The following is a 22,144-nucleotide window of genomic DNA, read 5'->3' as shown; positions in this document are numbered from 1 at the left end:
TTTGTTTTAATTAAAATGATTGAATGCTTGTTACAGAATGGGTTTTATATGAAAACTGGAAAAAGGGAAGAGCTCGGAATACTTTCCGGATATACTCTAAATCCCAACACGAGAGAAGAGAGTGGTGAAACCGGCGTGCCACTTTTCAAGCCGTAGAATTTCAGAGAGAAATTCAGTCTTGACATTCAAAAAGGTTTTATTTGTATTTTTGTCTCCATATTTTGCCTTTTCTTTGCATTACACTCCGCTTAGTGAAGTCAGGCCTAAAATCCACAAACCGTCATAGTTACAACTTCAACTATTGTATAAATACAAAGCAACACATAGGTGATGTTCAAAACATGTATGACATGAATGAAACACGAAGGAGGTTACAGTACGCAGTGGCAAGAGGGGGGGGAAAAAAAGCAATGCAAACATTCACAGCAAAAAATTAAGGGATTAACAACTTATTTTTTTCTTCTTCTTTTATGTCAGCTTTGGTTGTAGATGTTGCAATCTCTCACAACAAATGGTGTGGACGGGGTGGTGTCGACAAACAGACTTTACAGAGAAGGTGAACTGACATGTACCATCATGTGTGAGCTGGACAACCAATCGTTGAGAGGAACAAACGGAAACGAGAGAGAGTTATAACACTGAACGCGTCTCATCTGTCCAGGAAACGACGCAAACGGAAACAAAAAGCACCAGAATTTAAGCATTCAGATGAGGTACTAAATCCCATGCAACGATGTAAGTAAACTTCCCACTGTCAAGATTGGTTCTCTCCTTTACAGCAACAGTGTTTCTGTGCAAAAGTGTCTTCATCGAGATTGAGAGAATAATTAACAAAATTCACCAAAAAAAAAAAAAAATCATAAAACTGGAGAAAAATATACATAAAGCTCTTATTAGCTCAAAGAAGTTTCCAAACAATAAATATGTAGAATAAATTCAAACACACACACACACACAACTTCTCAGTTCAATCAGTTTGTAAAAAGTAAACCAAATATCCAAACATGTTATGTTAATGTGCTAAACCTTAGAGGGCAAATCTCCCTTCATAAAATATCTTATTTCAAGCAATGATAATTAATTTGAAATGTTTCCATAAAGGTGCATTGCTTATAATAAGGATATATAATAAGTTGTTTATTATGATATAATCTCTGGTTTTCTGAAGATCATATTTATTGGCTTTGTCCTTGTCAGTTCAAACACACAAAAAAAATGCTTAACAAGCCAAACTCCTGTACAACACATTGAAAAGATCAGGTTGGATGTGTGCTTCTGTCAGTGCCCACGCTGAATAGTTATAAAGTGTTACCTTAAATAAATGCTGGTATATTTCCTTTAATTTTTTTTTTTAACAGCCACATGCATTTACATCTATGGATAAAGATTAGTTTGTTTTTTTTCTGTTACATTTGAAACAAAGGGTCTTCTGCATTTCTGAACCTCTACGCTCCACATCTTTGTCAGTCTGGAGTTGGTTTGATTAAACAATTCAAAGTGTTTCTGTAAGAATTACGTCCGAGTGGCTGTGTGTACCAGAAGAGCAGCCATGTCTTCTGTAGCTTTGGAGGTGGGATAGGTTGAAATAAGGGAGGGGGAAACAGGAAGAGAGAGGGTTGTGGTTCCCTGTCCTCTGCTGGAGGCTTTCACAGTTTGTCCGTGTCGAAAAAAGAATAATAAAAAATGGAAAATCAAAATAAAACCAAACAGAAAAAAAAGAAAGGTAAAAGAAAAATAAATAGAGAGGAGGGAGGAGTCCTGCCTCCTCCAGACCCGCTCCCTCCTTCCGCTTCAGTTCAGTCACTCGTCATCATCGTCCTCCTCCTCCTCGCCGTCGGACAGCGAGGCGCAGGGGCGGATCTGCCTGTAGCCGTCCAGCCACTTCTCCACCATCTGAGTGACGAGCGGGTGGTTGCGGCGGCGGGAGCTTTTCTGCAATGCCACCAGAATGCCGCCTTCTGTCACGCAGCAGTCCAACCACTCTCGAAGGAGCTTCTCCTGTTGCTCTTCGTTTCCCATCTGAAAGGACGCAGCGAGTCTTAATATGCACAACTGTGCTTCACAAAAGTAAACATTAAAGACATGAAATATGTAATATGATGAAACATAGGACAGCAAGTTTAAATCCACACAATGGAATCATTTAGATCAAAGCATTTTCACACACTGGAACAAGCGCACAAAGAGGTAAAACTAGTCTTAGTGGTGGAACTCTTTACTTCTTGTGCCGACAGGAAGTGGATGTGAAGCAGCTTCCTCTCGCTGTCGACCAGGGGCAGGAACGTGACCGTCTCGTCATCGTCTGTGTTGAGGTTGGCGCCTGCGCCGCGATTGTCAAAGCCGTCGTTCTCCATGGCGACCAGTGCTGAGAAATGGCCTCGCGTGTAACCCAGAGCGATGGGGCTCTTCCAGCAGAAACTCTGCTCCCACAAAAGGGGCAAGTACACACCTAAGACAGACGGCGAGGGGCAAACACAAAGGGTATTATATTTACATCAGCCTTTGTAAAAATATGAACTGTTAAAACCAATGACAATTCAGAGACTTCAACATTTGATGTACAATTTGAAAGCAATTAATTGAAAGGAGAAATAAAGCAGTTATAAAACTCATATTCAAGTAAACAACCAACAACTTCTATAATGTGTACTGTGGTTAATCCTGGAGCAGAACAAAGTTCTTTCTTGTTTCTGAGCTGAAACATTGTTTACACACACTCCATTTTACATCAGAAGCTAACACACACAAAGTAAAATGATGAACTTCTTATTGTGTTTTTGCATCACATTCAGCTGCGAGTTGTGTTTGGTATTTTGTAATGACGACAGTTAAGGTTAATATCATTTTTTTTTTTATCCTAAAAATGGGGTGCTGTGGTGGTGCAGGGGTAAAGCACAGCCCACGTATGGAGGCCTTAGATCTCATAGTGGAGGTCACAGGTTCAAGTCCCGCCTGTTGACCTTTGCCACATGTCTTCCCCCTCTCTCATTACCTATTTTCCTGTTTAACCACTATCAAAAAAATAAGTTCAGTTGATTGTCAATACAGACAGGGAAAAATGATAAGTACTCCCCTTTCACAGCTCAGATTTTAATAAAGAAAATTAAGGACAGGAGCCACTAAATGTGCTAAGAAAATTAGATTACTTTTGCCAATTAATCTGGAAATGGCTGTAATAGCATTTCCACACTGTATAAATTCCACCATAGTACAGCAACAAGGATGAACAACTAAGAAACATTTAAGTCTCACACATTCACATCAAGATCAGACTGGCTTACACAGTGCTCCATGTTATCCTTCACAGACATCAGTACGCATGTCAAACGTGAATGATCCCAAGAATAACTGAACCAGCTCAGGTGGTTAATGAGGGTTGCCATGGGAAGTACTTAACTTTGCAGAACACGAATAATTAGTATTTGTCAACACAACTACTTTTTCTCCGAGTGTATAAAGTGCAGAAAACAACAGCGTTATCATATGTTATTGTCATTCTATGGCCTGTTTATGCGCATTATGCAATGATATTTTGATGTGATAAACTCCCACAAGCACACAAACAGAATCATAGTTCTGATGGTCTTTTGTACATAAGACAAATGGATTACGGGATGTTTCTAATCATTTGGGTTGTTTCAGCCCATTTAGACTTGGTCCTAAGCTTTCTGTCTGGAAACTTGAGGATTTATAAGATGCAGTACGCAACTCATAAATCATGACTAAATAGGCTTGGCAAGATTTTGCAACATTATGGTGTTCTGAAAACAAAGATGCAAGTATCCCAGAGTTGATTAGACTTGCTGGAATAAGCCTCTGAAGTTGGAAAAATATTTCTGCTTTTGTAACTCCTAAATGTCTCCTTATGAAACTGAGTTTTGCTCAGCAACTTTCCAAATAAGTACAATGTTTTTGATCAACGAGCCGAGTCGCTCTGTGCTTTACTCTGGCTCCTGGCAACTGGAAATCACTGGTCCATCAGGGAGGCTTTACCACAAGTAGTTGGCTCCCATTGAGGATTTTCATCAAGTCCAGCACACCATCAGTAAGAGCAAATTGAATCCAGACTGTCTTAGAGTTGGTTGTGGAAGTAGACTTCATGTTCACATGTGGCTCTAAGTTCTTATCCTGATAGTTTGCATGTGGGAAATTTACTTGCCTTGTTGTATTTTTGCTCCTCTGACACTGACACTTTTTATAGTTTTGAAGCAAACAGATCAAAAACCCCCAAATGAATGGTACTAGAGTAGGTTGAGTTTTGTCAAGCACCTGAGCTATGCGGGCACATGTAGGCTGCAGACATTTCAAAATAAAAGTCTACTTCCTCCACACCCACGGGAAAGGCTCATCGTAAAAAAAACCCCAACAAAGCATAAATTTTAGAGGAAAACAACATCGACTCAGACAGAACTCATTGCTCACCTTGAAAACGAGTGTAGCCCAGTGTTTCGCCACGGAAACTTTTATAATACTTCACTCCGTAGACAATGATTGGCCTACGAAGTATGTGTGCAAGAACAAAAATGTGGGTCTGCTCCAAGCTGGATCCTGGCTGTGAAACAAAAGTAAAAGACACTGTAAAATTTAAGAAAAGAATCTAGGAGGAAAGTAAGGAAAAACATAAAAGAGGAAAGCCTTTTTTATGCTGCCAATTGTAAAAAAAACAAAAAAACAAAGAAAGCAAACGATTACTAAGCTTTCACGCCCAGATATAAAGCATCCCACCCAAATGCCTGGTCGGTGAGGTCACTCAGCAGAGTGCTGATGACAGACAGAAGGCACTTTCCCAGGACATTACGGAGAATGTTTACTGTGGCAAAAAGCAAGAAACCTTCTTGCATAATTGATGCATCATTAGCGCTTTAAACACAACCTCCTGTCCTCCACGCTAAGACGCCGGTGTTTGCTTTCGTGCACGTGTATACCTGACTGGCGAGCGACAGGATGAAGGCCCAGTCCTCCTGCCACTGCTCCTCTCGGAGGGAGAAGTGCAAGCCGAAACTCTGGGAATACCACGACTCCCACTCCTTCCAGCGGCTGTAAAACCTGCAAAATGCACAAACGGCTTAGACTGTTGCATTGATTCGAACGAGCGCACAAAGACATGGTGATGTGGTTGTTGTTGTTAGTCTTGCTCTGAGTTTTAGAAAAGCTGCAGCTCCTTCCAAGTAGACGTGACTCAAACGAGGCTCATCTTTATTTACGTCTGATGCTCTCCCACAAACAAAGGCTACTATCTTTATTGTGGGAATGATTTCTGAGCAGAGTTTGACAGTGCAAGAGAAAACATGGTTTCCATTTTCTTCTACTCACTCGAGCTCCATTATAAGGCTTGCAATACTGCAAATATCTAAAGCCTTCACTGCACATACACTACAGCATGGGGAAGATATTTTTGGTTAAACTTTTGAAATAAGGAATCATTTCTTTTCACTTCACAGATAGGAATTTAAAAAAGGCAACAAAAAAACTGCGGGAACAAAACTCAATAGAAACATCTTCCTCAGTTTAAAAAAGATTAAATCATGTATATGAAAAACTTTTTGTGTAGATTTGTAATGGAAACTCAACTACTGTCTCATTTCTAGCACTTTATGCTGTTAATCTAAAATGTTAATTTTCCGCAACAATCACATTTTGTATCTTTTACAAATCAAGTAGACAGTAAAGAACAGAGAGAGGCTGTGTTCCTGTCTATCTGAACTTTTTCTGTTAGTTTGTTTTCCAACTTTAAACAACCAGGTCTATTTTTATTTGCTGGGAAAGGTATGTAGTTAAAATTTGTGTCTTGGAATAATCATAGTGTTGGACATGAGCATAGGAGTGCACCGATCTTTGATTTTAAGTGATATGCCATGCAAAATCCATCTTATTTATATTTAAATAGACACAAAGTTTCTGTATTTGCTTTTCTTTTCTTTCTTTTTTTTGCGCTACAAAAAAAGCCAAAACACATGAAATTTTGTTGGCGGTTTCAGTCATTTTGTTAGTTTGTCCTTGGCTGACCTCAAACCTTGTGATTTTGTGAAAGCAAAATATTGCTGTCCACTTTATTTTTGGAGAGGCTCAAAACATTCCTGTAATCTAACCTGTTGTGCAAGTTTTTGAAATGCAAAAAAAAATATATGAAAGATTAAAGAAACTGACTTTTTTTTTTTTAGTTTAGCTAATCCAGCAGTTTGGACAGAAATGTTCTGAACTTTTTCATTTATATTTTGGAGCAGTGCCTCATGTGCAGCTAGAGCAAGTTTTTAATTGCTTCACAGATATTTTTCAGTGTTTTTCAGTTAAATAAGGTTAGAATATTAACAGTAGTGGAAAAAAAATAAAAAATCAACTCAATCGCTCAAATTCAGAATCAGATTGGTAATCAGCCAAAACATTTCAATCTATGCACACCTAGGTCTAAATCCTTCAGTCCTCTGGTTAAAATGCAACTCTAACAGTCAGAGCTTCATTCAGCCTTCAGTCGAATCAGTCACGCTGGTCAAAGGCAGTTTTAAGAGGAAGCTCTGCATCACTGCTGTTTGTACTATTGTTGCTGAGACTGCAGGTCTCACCAATGTGAGCAGTCATGCAAGCTGTCGTGAAGAGTCTTGCGGAGCACAGAGTCCTTGTCGTAGATGCCCCACGTGGCCTGCAGCACCGAGTCGAGGAGGCAGTCCCCCGCTGTGCGGTTCCAGAGTGCATAGAGCCGGCTGTCCAGTCTCGTTCCGAGCTCCAGAGACCAGTTGATGATGGGAGACTCTTCTTCGAGTTCTGACCAAGAAGGAGACAGCATCGGTTATGAGTGCTACTCTCAGCATTTTACTACAAAACCAAACCCACATGAAAGATGGGTGTTCACGTGGAAAAGCAAACAGGTTTAAAGCAAAGTCAACCTGGCTAACTCTTTAAAGGGAAAGGTTTACTTTTACTGTTTACTTTCAAGCCTCCAGCGAACACACTTTTTTTGGGGGGGGAGCTGGAAAAAATTACTACGAGACCTAACATTTCCCATACTGATGTGATTTAACAAGCCCCACAACCGTTTGCATTTAAGTAAATGGAGAAAGCTTCTTTTTTCAGCGTGCTACTATGTCTCCAGGCTGAACTCTAACATTCATCCAACGAGGATCAGAGAAAACCCTAAAACTCGATTGGGCTCATTAGCGCAGAGTGAAACTGGCAGACATGATGGAGGCAGAGCAACAAGCTGGCCACTAAGAAACAGAGTTGGCGGGAGGGAAAATCCATGTAACACAACACTGCCGGCATGGGGGCAGCCTCTTTGTTACTGTGTGTGGGTTGTGAAAGGAGTCCGTGTGTTCGCCTAGCAACCAGACCGTTGTCAGATAGGTGACACTTCAGCAAAAAGGCGCAGAGCTGACGGAGTAAATTATTCACCTTTCTGGACGTCTCGGTCCAGCACCTCGTCAAAGAGCTTCTCCTGAACCGCAGGAGGCAAGTCCTCAATATCTGAAAGGGAAAACAGAAATAATAAAATAAAATACATTTAGCTGAGTCGAATAATATTCAACTTATGACTTTTTGATTCGTTTAATTGTACAGTTTAATTCATCGCGAACTTTAAATGCAACATTTTCTGTACTCCACCCACATTCAAAGCTATATTTTAACATTATTGGCAACATAATACATGCCCAGTAATATTTGCACTGTGTCCTTTAGAGGGTTGCAGAGAAAGCAATTCCCTAGAATGAATAAATGAATAAAATTCACTAGAATTGCCTTGTTTGATGACAAAAGAACTGTGAAAAATAAAACAAAACGATCACAAACAGACAAAAACGACCAACGTTTATCTTGACGTCAAGTGTGCCCACATGTCTGATCGGATCACGATGAAATCCCAGCTTATTTCACCTAAAGCCAACTTATAGTACAGCAGCCAGTGAGCTCAGAGCTGCTCTCAACACAGAAGCTTGTTCTTTAGCTGATATTAATGAATGCATAGCCTGTTTGGAACATAACAGAATAGGTTTTGCTGATGGCTGGAAGCCAATGTCGGCACTTTTCCGCCTGAACACATGGCAAAAAAAACAAAACAACAATTCTTAGCTTAGAACAAACAATAGCAGCCACACAATAAGTGAATGCAAAAACAATTTTAACAAACATCGGTAATCCTAAATGGAGTTTTCTTATGGGTTCAAAACATAAACAGCTGGTGGGGTGGTATCGTCTTTGTGGAAGTACAATGCTGAAACAGTGAGGCAGAGGTAGCCTCCATGTGCTGGCTGTTAGATGAAGACAACCGGAGCATTATGCCCCCGTCAGCATGGGAACAAGACGCCATTTCATACCCGGCGAGTAAACAAAACACGCATTCTGATACACACTTAGAAGGCCAGAGAGAAAAGGCCAGACAATGCGCTGCTGCAGTTGCAGCTGCAGAGTTTCCCCCGAGCATTCGCAGAACCCTATCAGCCTCAGTAATGATATTCATGAATGTTTCTGCTCCACCGGTTTGTTCAAGCTCGTTTGCTAGCCGACGGGCTGCTGACCTGCAGGCAGGGTAAAGGTGACCAGGTCAGTGAGGAAGTAACAGGTGAAGTCGCCCTTGCGCTGATGAAGAGAGGCCGCCACCTCGCGGCGGATCTGCTCCGTCAGTTCGGGACACACCATGGCCGGGATACACTTGGCCGCCTGCTGGGACACCTGACAATAAGAGGGAAGCTTTATTCAGGGATATATGAAACCTGAACATTTCACACTATAGTTGATGGTCACATTTCTTTGTCTGAGTTTTGACCAATGAATGATTTGATTTACTGAGATCTGAGGAGAAAAGTTACAAGCTTCTACTCGTGGGACGAAAGCACATGTGACTTTACAAAGGCTGACATGTAAAATCAGATCATAACAGTAAACACCAGGGGTGTGTTGGTATGAGATTCTTACAGTATGATACATTGCAGTATCTAAAAAAAAAAAGACTAAACATGATGCAGTTCATTTAATTTCAAATAGAAAAGCAATAATTAGTCCAACCGCTTCTAAATTAAAACAATTATTATAAAACTAAAATGTTATCCTTCTATTTTAATTATTGTTTACTGATAAAAAAGAAATAAAAAAGGTTAAAAATTGTTTTGTTCTGTCTGCTACTCGACACACAAACTTGATTCTTCTCTTGTTCCTTTAAGATGTTTCACATCTTTCTCCAAAAGCTTCTTCAGTTCTGAATGTGGGCAACAAATAAGGTTTACAAGTTTTCCCCGGAACAATTACAATAAGCAGGCTCTTAAGGCCACTAATGGGGCTGTTAAGTCCATATGAGTCACTCTGTTTGGGTCTTTTTCACTCGACCATCCAAATATCCCACCCAAGGATGTCAACATGTCAGTTGTTCTGAAACAGAGTTAACTTAATAAGCATGATGGGTATCATGCCTACACCATGATGGCGTAACTACCTTGCTGATTCACTTTAACACCATAACTATCTGTGTTCTTTGCACCCATAAGTATTTACATGTAATTTTTTCTTTTTCTCTCAAGTTCTTTTAAAATGAGGCAAAATGTCACAGATGTTTTTCAACCATCTGACTCACAAGGCACAGCAGAAGAACGACGGTACCACACCACTCCATGCTTCAGGTAGCTAGAGAAAACGTCACTTCTTCTGGCATCTTATTAAAAAGGCTTTAAACTATTGGTATGATAATGCAAAAACCTGTATATGCCTTTATACTGATAACCAGCCATTGTTTCTTTAAGATAAAAAAGACCATGAAAGGTAATTGTAAGGACTAACCTAATTTAAATACAAACAATAAGAAGCAAAAAGGGACATAGGAATATTTTTTTAGGGGCAAAAGTGTGAAATAACATCATAGAGCTTAAAGAAATTATCCAAAAACACCTCCAAATAGTTTTATTTGTTCTGGTTTTGAAGTTTGGGGCTAAAAGCTTTGAATGTTCACAACAACAGCTCAGCGGACTCTGCCATTTGAGCTAATTTAGCTCAAACCTGTCAGAGCTGTGCCGCTGCTAGGGCGGGAAAAAGAGCAGATCCGTCTGTGGTGTGTATATAGGCTGCCGTCAGCTTTGAAGCATTTTAGGAAAGTGATCCGGTGGTTACTCACTGCCCCTCCCCGGAGCAAAGAAACTGGGCCACTGGCTGAGTGGGAGGAGAAGTGTGTATACAGATAATCTGGAATCACTGACAGCAGGCAAACTGCAGCTCAACCGCAGCACATGTCCACGGCCAGCGGGGAAATGCTCACACAAGATGTTGATGCACAGACTGAAAAGCAGTGCTACGTCTTAAAAAATCCATTGTAAAACACCAACAACATAAAAGTATAGTGGTAATTGTGGAATGATTATCATAATGAATAATAAAAGTGGGCCTTATTGCTTTTATAGAGAGTGATTGTTTGCAGTTGTAAACAACACGCTCCCACTGGATACAAGTACTGCAATAATCAAAGCATAATTCAAGAGAAGCGGTTTAATCAGAGCTCTTTTTTGTCTTCTAATATATATTAACATATAAAAAACTGTCTTTCTGTGTAATAAAATTTATGTGATCGCTAAATATTTGTAAGTAAAACAATTGTGTATTTCACCGATTTATTTATTACATCTTACTGGTATTTAAGACATAAATATTAAAATTCCTCACAAGCATATGTACGAACAATCTACATCAAGCCTTAAAGCTATAGTATGCAACTTCTATGAACAATATGTTTTTGTTTTTTTTACATATTTGTTAGAACTGTCAATATCCTAAAAATGCAATGAGAATAATAATATTCTGAGGAGAAAAAAAGCAAGTTCCTCCCTGTGGTCCCATTACCATCTGCAGAAATGCACGTTCGGTGACAAACAATCAATCAGGGCAAAGAAGAGTGTCTTATCATTGTCAGTCACCCTCCTGTACACGCTGATCACACCTTTCCCCTTGCTCTCTGCTCTGACCAACAAATGGCCGCTTGGTTACAGTAAACACACCTCAAAAACCGTCACACGGCAGCTACAAAGTAAAACTGCCTTGCTTCTTGACTGACCTCTGTGAGCAGGACTGCCAGCATGTCCTGCCTCTGGAAGCGGATGGCCAGGTGAACCAGCGTGAAGCCGTCGTCGAAAGCAGAGGGTCTGTTTAAGAGCCGCACTTCGTCTGACGTCAGCTGCCTCGCTATGTCCCCTCCGGACGTCTTGTAAGATTCCACCGCTGCCAGGTCACCTTCCACGACACCTTTTAAAGACAAATGAACGGAGGACAGGAGACGACTTTTCAACAGATAATAAAGTGCAACTCAAGACAAATCTACTACAAAAGCAAAATGTAACATTGAGTTCCCACAAAAGAACATTTAAAGACAAGTTTAGATTTTTTTTTTAAATGTAGGTTTTATGAAGCTTTTAACAGTTACTTGGAAACTTGGAAACAAAAAAAAGCAATTTTATTACCAATCCTAAAAAAAAGAGACTTCAAAAAGGACAGCATGTACTCCAGCAAAATGTATAAAAACATAAGATGAGAATGCGCTTCATCTATGTGGCAGTTGTTGACTGTTTCAAAGTCTAGAGGAAGCACAACAATTCAAGGGGGTACGCTGTAATGTTAGTTGTTTAGCTCTCATAGATCTTAGCAGGAAGCTTGAGACGTGTTAGATCAGACATGTGCAGACCTGTGGTTTCTATTGTGTATTTCAAGCAGAAACGGAAAATAGCTATTGTTTTTAGAAAAAGGGCATCCTGAAAACATACTTCGCATCATACTTTCTCTTACAAAAATGTAAACAAATAATCTCTAAATAGTCCCATGGAACGCGATGTTTACAAAAGGTTATTTGTCATGAAATCACATGCCTGATAACTAAGTGGAAATTATTCTGTTATTTAAGGGTCTAATAAAACTGGAAAAAGGTGGACAGCGTGTAAACATCAGTCATTACATCAATCCAATATGACCTTCACTGCTATGTTATATCAACAATTGGACCAACATGGGCCAATTATTCATTCCTGTGCTCTTGGCTTACACAAAACATATTTTATTATGGCTAATTTCACAATGAAGCATTCATGCTATTGTTGCTGTTCTTTTTTTTCTTGCTTTATTGATCAGAAAGCTCAGCGAGTTCATAAAGATACTGATTTATGGCAGCTGCTTTTACAAGGCTGGCGTTCCTCTTTGATAAAAAGCCCTGGCCCTGTTTCTGTTCATCAACTCATAAAATCAACATTCATGTTTAAATACAGTTATATTCAATTAATAAGAATATGCATTCTGCTGAGGCTATTTTTATTTTTTTTAAAGCAACAACTTTTAAACAGGTATTAAAGATACTTTACATTAAGCCCACATTTTTGTATTAAAAATATTCTTTATTGGTCTGATGTAATAGTTCAATTTTAAATAGTGTTTTCAAGTGGAAAATCTTTACAATAAACAGAAATAAAGGCTTGGTATGATTAGTATGTTTGTAATTAATTTATATGATGTGTTTCACTGAAACAAAACAGCTAATGAGAATTAACTTTACAATAATATTCTAATTTATGGAATATGACTAAAAGTGAAAAGTGACAAAACACCTTAAACTGCTGCTGGTCTCCTTACTTATATTATTGGCCATTATTTATTGCAATCTAGGCAGTTCTTTGTGATATTCATGTACTGTTCAGCAATCCTGCGTCGTAAATTTGCCGTTTATGAGTCTGCCAAAATGTGCATAAACAGCATTGACCTGATTAACATTAATAAAGTGTTGGACTGCCTGTTCTTAAATGGAAAAGTATTGAGGGTAAAACATTCCTGACTCAGAATCAAGAGCAATTTTCAATCCCAGATCTCCACAAAGACAAATATTTGAAGCCAACAGTCCAAATTTCAGTTTTCTCAGCTTGAAGACATAAAAAGTGTTTATTTAAATTTGAAGTTCACCAAAAAAAAAAAAAAAAAAAGGAAAAAGTGAACGAATGGTCATGTAAACAATCAAACACTCTCTGCCCACGAGGTTACATGATGGGAATATTTTCAGTGAAACTTTGAACTCATCAACAGTAGCACCAGGCTCTAATACAGGCTGCCATGCAGTGAAATGTGAACTGCTGTGTGATAAGTCTAAACAAGAAACATGTTTTTTTTTCATCATTTAACCAGAACAAAACCATTTGTCCGTGTATATTATGATTATTATGACAAAACCTAATCAAATAGGAAAGAGGAAACTGGTTACAACGCCTTGCAGCTATACAAACAGGGTCTTCTCATTTCCAGCTCATACAGTAAATGCCCGTGGAGCAGCCTCTCGTACATTTTGACAGCATCAAACACTGCTGAGCTTTTGTTCTCACGTCAAAGGACCACACACAAAGCTCAGCTGCGTGAGCTGTGTGCGAGTGGGAGCTGGAGAGACACAAAGTGGGAGTGCCATGTGGAGCTGGCTGGCGCAGAGAGGGATAGAGAGACACGAGAGGAGAGAAACTGTACAACAGCAGAATGGGATCGCCACCACTTCCTACAAAATACTCCATTAGTGTGGGTGTGCCTTTAGCCACGACTGTACTTTTAATGGTACGCCTAACTAAAAAAAAACACACACACACAAAGAGATGCACTCTTCAAGGCAGATTGATGAGAGAAAATGGACCAATTTAAGTGATTGTGGTGTTCCTCCTACACACGGAGCATCCAGTTTTATCAATTTGCGTAGCGATGGACTCAACAGGAACGTAGACAAAAACTATTATACGGTACAAGTTGGCACTTTGAGGTCTCCTCAACCTGCTAAACCACCCACTTTAACAGGGCGATGCACTTCCCAGGCTCACATTTGGAAAGAGCAAAATACCTTGGTTGTCTCGGGTGCTGCACAAAGAAACATGTCAATGCACTCATGTGCATTAGGTTGTTTATTTGTAATAAAATCATAGTTGGCAATAAAAAGGACGCCAAAACAAGCTGACTTACACCGGACATATCAGCAGTACACCTTTTTTGTAGTAGAAATTATGAAGCTAATGCAACATTCCGTTGCAAAAAAAAAAAGTCCTTATAGAGAAACCTAAAGCAGATTTTCATTAGTTCTTGCATTTTTTCCAGCATGGGGGCATTTAATACTTAACTTCGAAAAGCACACTAGGTCTTAGAGTTTTGCCAAACTTGAAAAATCTGATTTCAGTTCATAGACACCTATAACACATTCAGACTTGGCACATAAAAGCTAGTTTATGAAGTATAAAAAAGGAAGAAAACAGCACTGATAGGTCTGAAAGCATAGAGAATAGAACTGCAGCAGACAGAATGTCACTCTCTCTGGCTGTATCGCATTACAAGTCCCTCAAATTGTAGGTTAAAAAAAAGAAAAGCATTGTTTGGAATATTAATATTGTCCCCACTGATGTCTCGATGACAAAGAATTCATCATATATTGTGCACCCTTCGTCTGATCTTTCTACGGGGAGTACGATCAACACACTGCTATATTAAAAAGTAAAAAGAAGCTGCATGATGAACAGAGACATAGAATGTGACCCATCAAGGTTTGTTGGACGGTTTGGACTGTCAAGCTCCGAGCCCATATAAGATCAATGTAGGAACTTATTTTGATTATTGGCTGTTCTAAAAGGTTTTCTTCTTCTCTTTCACTAGTGAAAAGTGCTGGAAGATGCTGTGAAAGCATTATTATTTTCTTTCCCCCGATCTGAAACTATTTTCCTGATGGCTGGAAAACATGAGCCACCAGAAGCTCCATGTGGATATGATTTCCGGACAATCTGATTGACTTAATCAGCTAATAATCAGCATTATGTCTCCGCAGAGCTGTGAATGATGATCACCGGTGTTGTTCTGATCATGAGGCAAAGCAACAGGGTATTAAAACAGCAGAGATGATCCTGTTGTTCCACTGATGAATCCGTTATTTATAAGGTTCTTCACACATTACCATTTTAATTGTTTTCATGTTGTGCATACAAGCAAACATTAGTAAAGACTTTCTTTGTTAATAGTAGCATTTCTCTAAGCTCTGGTTATTCAGCAGCAGACAGTGTGCTGAGTGTTTGAACATTTCGCCTATATTCATAGGAGCTTCCTTTGACCATACCTCCGTTTCCTCACACATTCCTAAGTAGGAGACTGTAAGCTGCATGTGACTCCTAGATAAGGAACGTTTAAAAGGCTCAGAGTCTCCGAGGCTTAAACATAACGTTTGGCGACTGAAAGCTCTGGAATTAGTGAAATGCAAGCAAAAATAACAATCAGGAGGTTTAATATTTCATGTGCCGCAACAGAAACTATTCAAATCAGACCACACCAACCTACTGCAAAAATGGCTGGCAGTAATGACGTTAGGTCAACATTCTTGACCCCATTATTGACATTATTGCCTATACTTCCATTGGTGTCTCTGATAAAGATTCAAACTTAGAAGAAGTGAAAAAAAATCTAAGAATTTAGTAAATGTATTTCTGTCTGTGAAGCAAAAACTGATGTATGGAATAAACAATATTTTAGGTGTACCGTCATAGACCTGGTAGCATCACATGCAGTAAGCGTTTATCAAATGTCACACTTTTAAAATGTACTTTCAACCATCAGTTCTGGCTCCAGGTCTTTAACACCTACAAGTTATCTATTTATCAATGCCTTCAAACACAACACAGTATGTCTAACAACAGTTTCTGTCAACAGGTTTTGGACAGCTACTTAAGCCGCAGTTTTCAAGACAAACCTTATTAAATACAAACTCTTCTCATTAGACGAGAGCTGATCATAATTAACTATCAAGAACTTTTAATTTCAATTCTCTAAAGAAACAACAATAGATCACTTTTAGAAGGGACATTTTGGAATGAAGCGCTAAATGTCCGCTGAAAAATAAACTTTCTTATGGAGGCGTTTCCCACCGTGGATAGTTTTGTCAAACCACCATCATGCAAAAAACAAGAATTATAGCATCCATAGCAAGTTAATGTTGCCATAGGTTTTCTAAAAAAAATAAATAAAAAAATAGAACTCAACTAACTAACTCAATTACTTAAGACTTAATATGGAGAATCTGGTTGCATTTAAAAACTGAAATTGAATTAATGTAAAAAAAAAAAAAAAAATTTAAACTTTGCAAACATCCTGTTTTATGGATATCTGTCTAAAATGTGATGTGCATGTTGCTCATTTGGTTATAACATTTCTATTGCTGGCATGTCAGTTGTCTAGTCAGCCATCCAGAAACAAGTTGGCACTGCCATGGCAGGCATTTATCAAAGCATGATGTTTGGGACAACCACTGAAAGTTGGATAGTGCTTCATTAATTTTGTCTAGTCTAAATACTCAGCGTGTTTTCCTTTAATCTGTCAATCCCAACATGGCCGCTGGAAGCAGAAAACTAGTGACATTGACCATGAAATAAAGCTAAAATTTTGGTAGACTACACACAATAAAAAAATCACTCATATTAAAGACAAGAATAACAACATCTCAAGTATTATGACTAGAAGCAAACACGCTGCAGAAATGTAGGAACGCAGAAAATAAAAAAAGACCTTAAAAACATCTTTATTTGATTACTGAAACTGTTTGTGGGTTTAAGATTTGTCTTGTTAGTGTTACAGGATTCCTATGAACAGACAGGGATCGAGCCTGAAGGTTAAACTATACACAAATTTAGAAAACAGAGGAAACAGGCTAAGAATGTGTTTCATTAGAAAAAAATATACATGTCTGGTCTTTTTAAATGCTCATCTACCTTTCTTCCCTGCATCTATAAGTGTGTATTATGGATGGCAAACTGTATGGGGAAATTTTTCCTCACTCAGTACTGAGGCATTTTAAGTATGCACAAAATTCCAGAATCAGTAGGTTGCAAATGTGAGTAATCTGGATGTAACTCTATAAAGTCTGTTCGAACAGGTCGTCTTACAACTTGTAAAAATATCCTGCTAAGTTGTATTAGGCAAATATAAGATAAGAATCGTAACCCTTTTATGAGGCTGATGCCTTTTTTTTTAAAGTGAACATCACATAAACTTGAAACTTACCAACACATGCGTTCAGGAAGAGCCAATCCGTCCTTCTCATCCTGTTCTTAATTTGCTTCAGTTTTTTGAAATCCACTTCCAGCTCCTCTTTGCTCCCAATCCCCGCTCCTGACGCCAGTTCGATTCTCTGAAAGTCCATGTTCACCTCAGACTCCCGTTTTTCAGATGGAGGAGACCTCCTCTGGCTGCTGCTGCAGCCCACCACTCCCCCCACCACGCACCCAGTTCCCTGCCCGACGACACCCCTTCTGTTGTCCCTGTCCTGCTCGTTGAGCTTGGAGGACGGCTGCTGGCTCTCAGGCTCTGACGCCAGCTTGATGGGTTCGGCAAGCAGGCTGTTGGGCCGGGGATGGTCGCACACGACGCACTTGAGTGCCTTGGCCCAGTTTTCGTAAGTGCATGCAGTGCAGGTCCAGTGCTGTGTGTGGGTGTTGAGCCTGTTGCGGTCGTTGTATTCCTCGCAGGGGTCTGTGACGGTGACAGGGGCAGCGGGGCGGCATCCGGAGCCCGAGGTCTGCGGCGACTCCGTGGGGCTTCGTGGCTGCTGGGTGTGATGTCCTTGACGAGTTGCATGTTGACCATGCTGCTGCTGCTGTTGCAGCTGCAGTTGTTGTTGAGCCTGTTGCCTCTGACACAAGCACTGGGTACAGCGGATGGCTCGAGGCCAGTTCAGGTAGGTGCACATTTGACACGACCACTTGCTACTCGTCTCAGGAACGTCAGTGACGCGGACGCGGGGTCTTGCGCTGGAGTCCGGACAAATCAGCAGGCTGGAGCCCCCCTGCGACGGACTGTTGCTGAGGTCTGCGGGGTTCCAATGATGCAGACTGGCATCTAGGGCAGGGCTGCTCTTAAAGGGCTCCTCAGTAATGATGGCACCCCCGCTGGGCCTCTGAGCGCGGCACATGGTGCACTTGATGGCTGACGGCCAGTTCTCGTATGTGCAGTATTCACAGGCCCACTTGGCAACCAGCTCTGTCATCGTCGCGCCGCCGCCGGAGGAGGCTTCCAGCCGTTCAGTGGGACTGGCAGCTCGGCTCTCAAGGAGGTCACACAGCAAGCAGTGCACTATGGGGGAAACGAAAGAAGGGCATCAAATTTGAGTAATTATTCATTATAATGCCAGATGTACGCACAAAACAAAAAATATCACAATAGAAAAAGATTGCAAAAGTTGGGACTTCTACATTTTTTTTAAATTCCTCTTAAAGCTGCAGCCTAGAGCGCAGCACTGATTCCTGATGGCACCTCTAGGGCATACTGTAAGCAGCATACGCATGGCAGGCAACTGTGCCCTACAACTGAGCTGGGTAATAAGAGACAAGGACGGATGAAACACGACTCTCGGCGGGGAAGCGCGTGACTGATTAAGACAGACAGAAGCACGGAAATTATGGATGGATTATGAGAGCGCGGCACCCGGGCAGATGCATGTAAATATCTCTCACCCCTTTATTATAGAGGAGCTAGATAATCGGACTGCAAAAGAGGCAAAGCGCCTCTTTGAAGTTGTCTCGTGGCTCACTGAAGCAATATTACAGGCCTTTAAAAATAAATCATACCCCTTGAACTGATGTTATGTGATAAACAGTAAAAGGACCAGATTAATCTAATGCATATTAAAATATAAAAATATGACAGGATCCTAACAGGATATCTTCATACCAGCTGTTCACATTTAAAAACTGACCTGTCAGTCTGTTCTTTTACACAATGCCGCTCAAACTTAAAGGGGATATATTATGTATTTTCCAGACACATAGTGTCATTTAAGTAATTTTGTTAACTGCAGTTGTTATACAAATGCTATATATATATATATATATATATATATATATATCAAATATGACTTAAAAGAATTTTTACTTCCTAATTTAACACATTGAAATTGGGCCTCTGCCTCTTTAAAAAAAAACTTCAGCTCTTTTTGAAACTCCGCCTTCAGGAAGTCATCACAACATTGCCTCCTATATTGACCCTTTAACAGTGTTTTTAACCAGCGCTGCACTGAGAAGTAGTTTGCATAATGAGCTCTGCAAATGCGTAGTTTCACCAGGTGTTTGCTAATTGCTGCTGCCTAGTCTGAAGGAGCTGAGTGGGGAAGTCGCAGGGGAGGGCTGCTCTGTGAGGCAGAAGCTTGGAAATTGCAGCTCTGGGGAGGAGCTGTGCCTCGAAGGCGGAGCTAGGTCCACCCAGGCATTTTGCACAACTGACTGGGAAATTAAAGGACTTCTCAAAAATGCATGACAAAATCATGTTTTTGACAAGAGAATAACATAATAACAAAATGTAAAGGTCAAGAAAGGACTATTTTACGTAATGATTACCTTTCGATCAGATTAGACGTTTTGTTTTTCAGCTTAAATGCTAAGTATACAAATCTTTTGTACACTTTTGTTTTACCTACTGCTCTGAGTATGTTCTTTTATCAACAGATCTTTTTAGAGTCTGTGTACTCCAGCTAACGGTTAATTGATCACTAAGTTAGCTGATGATTATTTTAATAATTGATTAATCACAATGAATCCGATTAATCGTTTCCACCCTGAACCAATCCATTATAGCTCTGGCTGAACACTAAAAGTTGTTGTCTTGTCCTGCTGGAAGGTGAACCTCTGCCTCAGTATCAAGTAACCTGGAGCATCTAACAGATTTTTTTTTTCTGGGACAGCTCTGTATTTTACTCCATCCGTCCAACCTGACCACCAGCATGTTTCACTGTGAATGAAGATGGTGTGTTTAGTGTGTGTTTTTTTAATCCTCTGGAGGAAGCGCTTCTTCTTCTTTTTTTTCTACATGTAGGCCAAGGAGTTTCAATTTGACCTCATCTGACTGGGCAACTTGTTTTTTTTGCATATCTTCTGTGTCCCTACAAAGCTTAATTTCCGTAAAGCTATGTTGTTTCATTGTGGTCATTTATTGTACTTTTACGGTCTACTTTCTGGAACGCCTCAGTGTTTTATTGTTTTGCCACTTTGTTGCAGGTGCTGTATTCTTCTGTGGCTTTCAGGAAAAACTCAGTGGTTCCCCAGACTTTTTTTTAAGTGAGGGATCCTAGGAAAAGTCAGTTTTGTTTTAGTAATCCACCCATCCATCCATAACCCCCCCATCTGATTTTCTCCCAGGGTCAGTTATTACCATCATATGAAACTGGATCCACGCCTCACACGCGTTTCCCGGTAACGTCCTGCACAGTCCCTCAGACAGGAAAGCTGTTGGAAAGAAGTTGCCTCGCAGCTCAAAGGGGAGTAACATTACTGTGTTTACACCACGCCTCTAAGTTTACCAACACACCGTGAGAAATTCTGCAAATTTCTCCTAGCTCCCAGACACAAGACTCGCCGAAAACTGGCGCATTTTCCAGCCAGTGACCTCAGACCTGTTGTGAATACTTTTCTGCTAAATAAACAAAGTAATTTAACTGCCCGTTCGGCTAAAACCTTCCCCTGGAAGCGATAGTTTAGCTACACTGCAGTCTACAGCCACGTTATATCCCGAGCTAGCAGCTGGTGGCTATTTTACATCACAATAACCAACCACTGGTTCGGTTGTCAGACAGAAATTACAGCAGAGCTAGCCCGCTAACATGACCAGATTATGTTTTGGCCGTAACCGCCTGACAGGCCCGAGTCAGTTGTACAAGAAGACGGCAATGTTAACCCTCACCTCTGCTTTGCTGTGTTCATACTCCTCGGTGTCCTGCTGCTTCCCCTCCCGGACGGAGAGAAGCCCTCTCCTCCGGTCCGAAAGTCGGGATTTTCTCACTTGCACGACACTAACCGCATATTTACTTCTTTCTGTGGGAGGTTGCCGTTCAACTGGCAGTACGTGTAAGGTCCAATGAACAATATCCCCCCCCCACCCCCCAAAGTCCCGTCCCTGTGTTGCTGGTTCCAACGCTTCAAATCATTTTAATCCTTTTTGCCGATCAAATCCCAGGTTGACGGGCTTTAATGGCGGCGGAACAGGGGGAGGGAAGCAGCCGAAGAAGGGTTGAAAAATACACTACAGGGGAGAGCAGAGAGGGCTCGGAGCCGTGTTACAGTCAGAGGCTGGATCAGGATTTACCACCTGAATATGCCGACTTCGCTGATTGGTTGTTTTTGTCTGTATCCATTGGCAATGACCAATCAGATTCTACGTCTCCCATTCCAACTGTTAAAAGACTCGGAGGATGCAAAACAGACACGAATGTCACAGCAATAAAAACAGCAGCGTGCAGACTTTATATATATATATTCTTTTTCTAGACTAGTGTGAGATTAAAAATAAAATATTTAATTTTGTGCATCGTAATACGTTGCATTTATGGCAAACTGCCACGTGGTATCTCCTCAAAAGGGATGATGTCATCGTAAAAATACTGCAGCAAGCAGTCTGCAGCAATGCATAACAGCTTGTGCAACAGTTCTCCGTCTGAAAATATAATTGTCAACTGTACTATAAGATTTCTGAATTGTGCATCGCATACGAAAATCAGTTGCCAAATATTTATGTTACTTTAAAAAAAACAGAAACAAATGAGAAACTGTCATTTTACCACTTTGAGTAAGAAATGTATGGAGGTCTAAAAGTGCTGTAACAAAACATCTAATTATTGTCTAATGAGCCAATATTTGACCATATGAATATTTGTCTACATGAATAAAATAGATATATTGTGGTTGTTTTTTTAATACCCATATTTTACACCACTAAATTAAATGTATGCTGATCTTAAGTACCATAATAAGTCAAAAAATGTGAAGAAGAATGTATGGAAGGACAAATGTGCCCCAATTCAATGAAAACAAATGATTACTCAACCAAGTCAAAATTAAGAAAAGGTTGTAGGTTACTATAAATATTTTAGAAGAGTCAATTAGAAGAATTTCACTGCAAATTTCAATATTATTTTACAAGTGCCTACTTATTTTAAGGCCACATGCTGCAGTAACTCAACAATTAATTGTATTTTATCAATACCTGCGCTTTAAAGGGTCAGTATTACATAGTGCCAATTTATAGCACAGTCAAGTGACTATGTCACCTTCAATTGTTATAGAAATGCCAAATGTCTTAAAAGAAACTAGACTTTGTATTTTACCACCTTGAAATCAGGCCTCGTTCTCTTTGAAAACTGCTCTTTCTGAAACTCTGCCTT

The 22,144-nt window shown here is 40.1% G+C and overlaps 1 protein-coding gene across 1 annotated transcript; it reads right to left on the bottom strand.

Annotated features, from left to right (window-relative positions):
• Nucleotides 1-178: 178 nt before the first annotated feature.
• zranb1b (zinc finger, RAN-binding domain containing 1b) lies at nt 179-21,069 on the bottom strand. The gene is made up of 10 exons (XM_028006405.1): nt 20,668-21,069; nt 17,002-18,069; nt 11,021-11,208; nt 8,508-8,661; nt 7,387-7,458; nt 6,561-6,759; nt 4,926-5,046; nt 4,423-4,552; nt 2,220-2,449; nt 179-2,019 (listed from the first exon to the last, which is right to left on the bottom strand). The coding sequence occupies exons 2-10, from the start codon at nt 17,981-17,983 to the stop codon at nt 1,801-1,803; spliced, it is 2,295 nt and encodes a 764-aa protein (XP_027862206.1). The 5' UTR covers nt 17,984-18,069; nt 20,668-21,069; the 3' UTR covers nt 179-1,800.
• Between the last annotated feature and the right edge of the window lie 1,075 nt (nt 21,070-22,144).

This window comes from Xiphophorus couchianus, chromosome 22 (assembly GCF_001444195.1).
Source record: "Xiphophorus couchianus chromosome 22, X_couchianus-1.0, whole genome shotgun sequence".
Classification (NCBI taxonomy): domain Eukaryota; kingdom Metazoa; phylum Chordata; class Actinopteri; order Cyprinodontiformes; family Poeciliidae; genus Xiphophorus; species Xiphophorus couchianus.
This window is presented reverse-complemented; position numbering and strand designations above follow the sequence as displayed.

Excerpts from the sequence above, each read along its gene's own strand:
- zranb1b (XM_028006405.1), bottom strand. The coding sequence starts at position 17,983 with ATGACAGAGCTGGTTGCCAAGTGGGCCTGTGAATACTGCACATACGAG. Across the intron at positions 7,459-8,507 it reads CACCTTTACCCTGCCTGCAG|ATATTGAGGACTTGCCTCCT; the intron begins GTCAGCAGCCCG and ends TTTCCCTTTCAG. Across the intron at positions 2,450-4,422 it reads GGGCTACACTCGTTTTCAAG|GTGTGTACTTGCCCCTTTTG; the intron begins GTGAGCAATGAG and ends CGTCTGTCTTAG.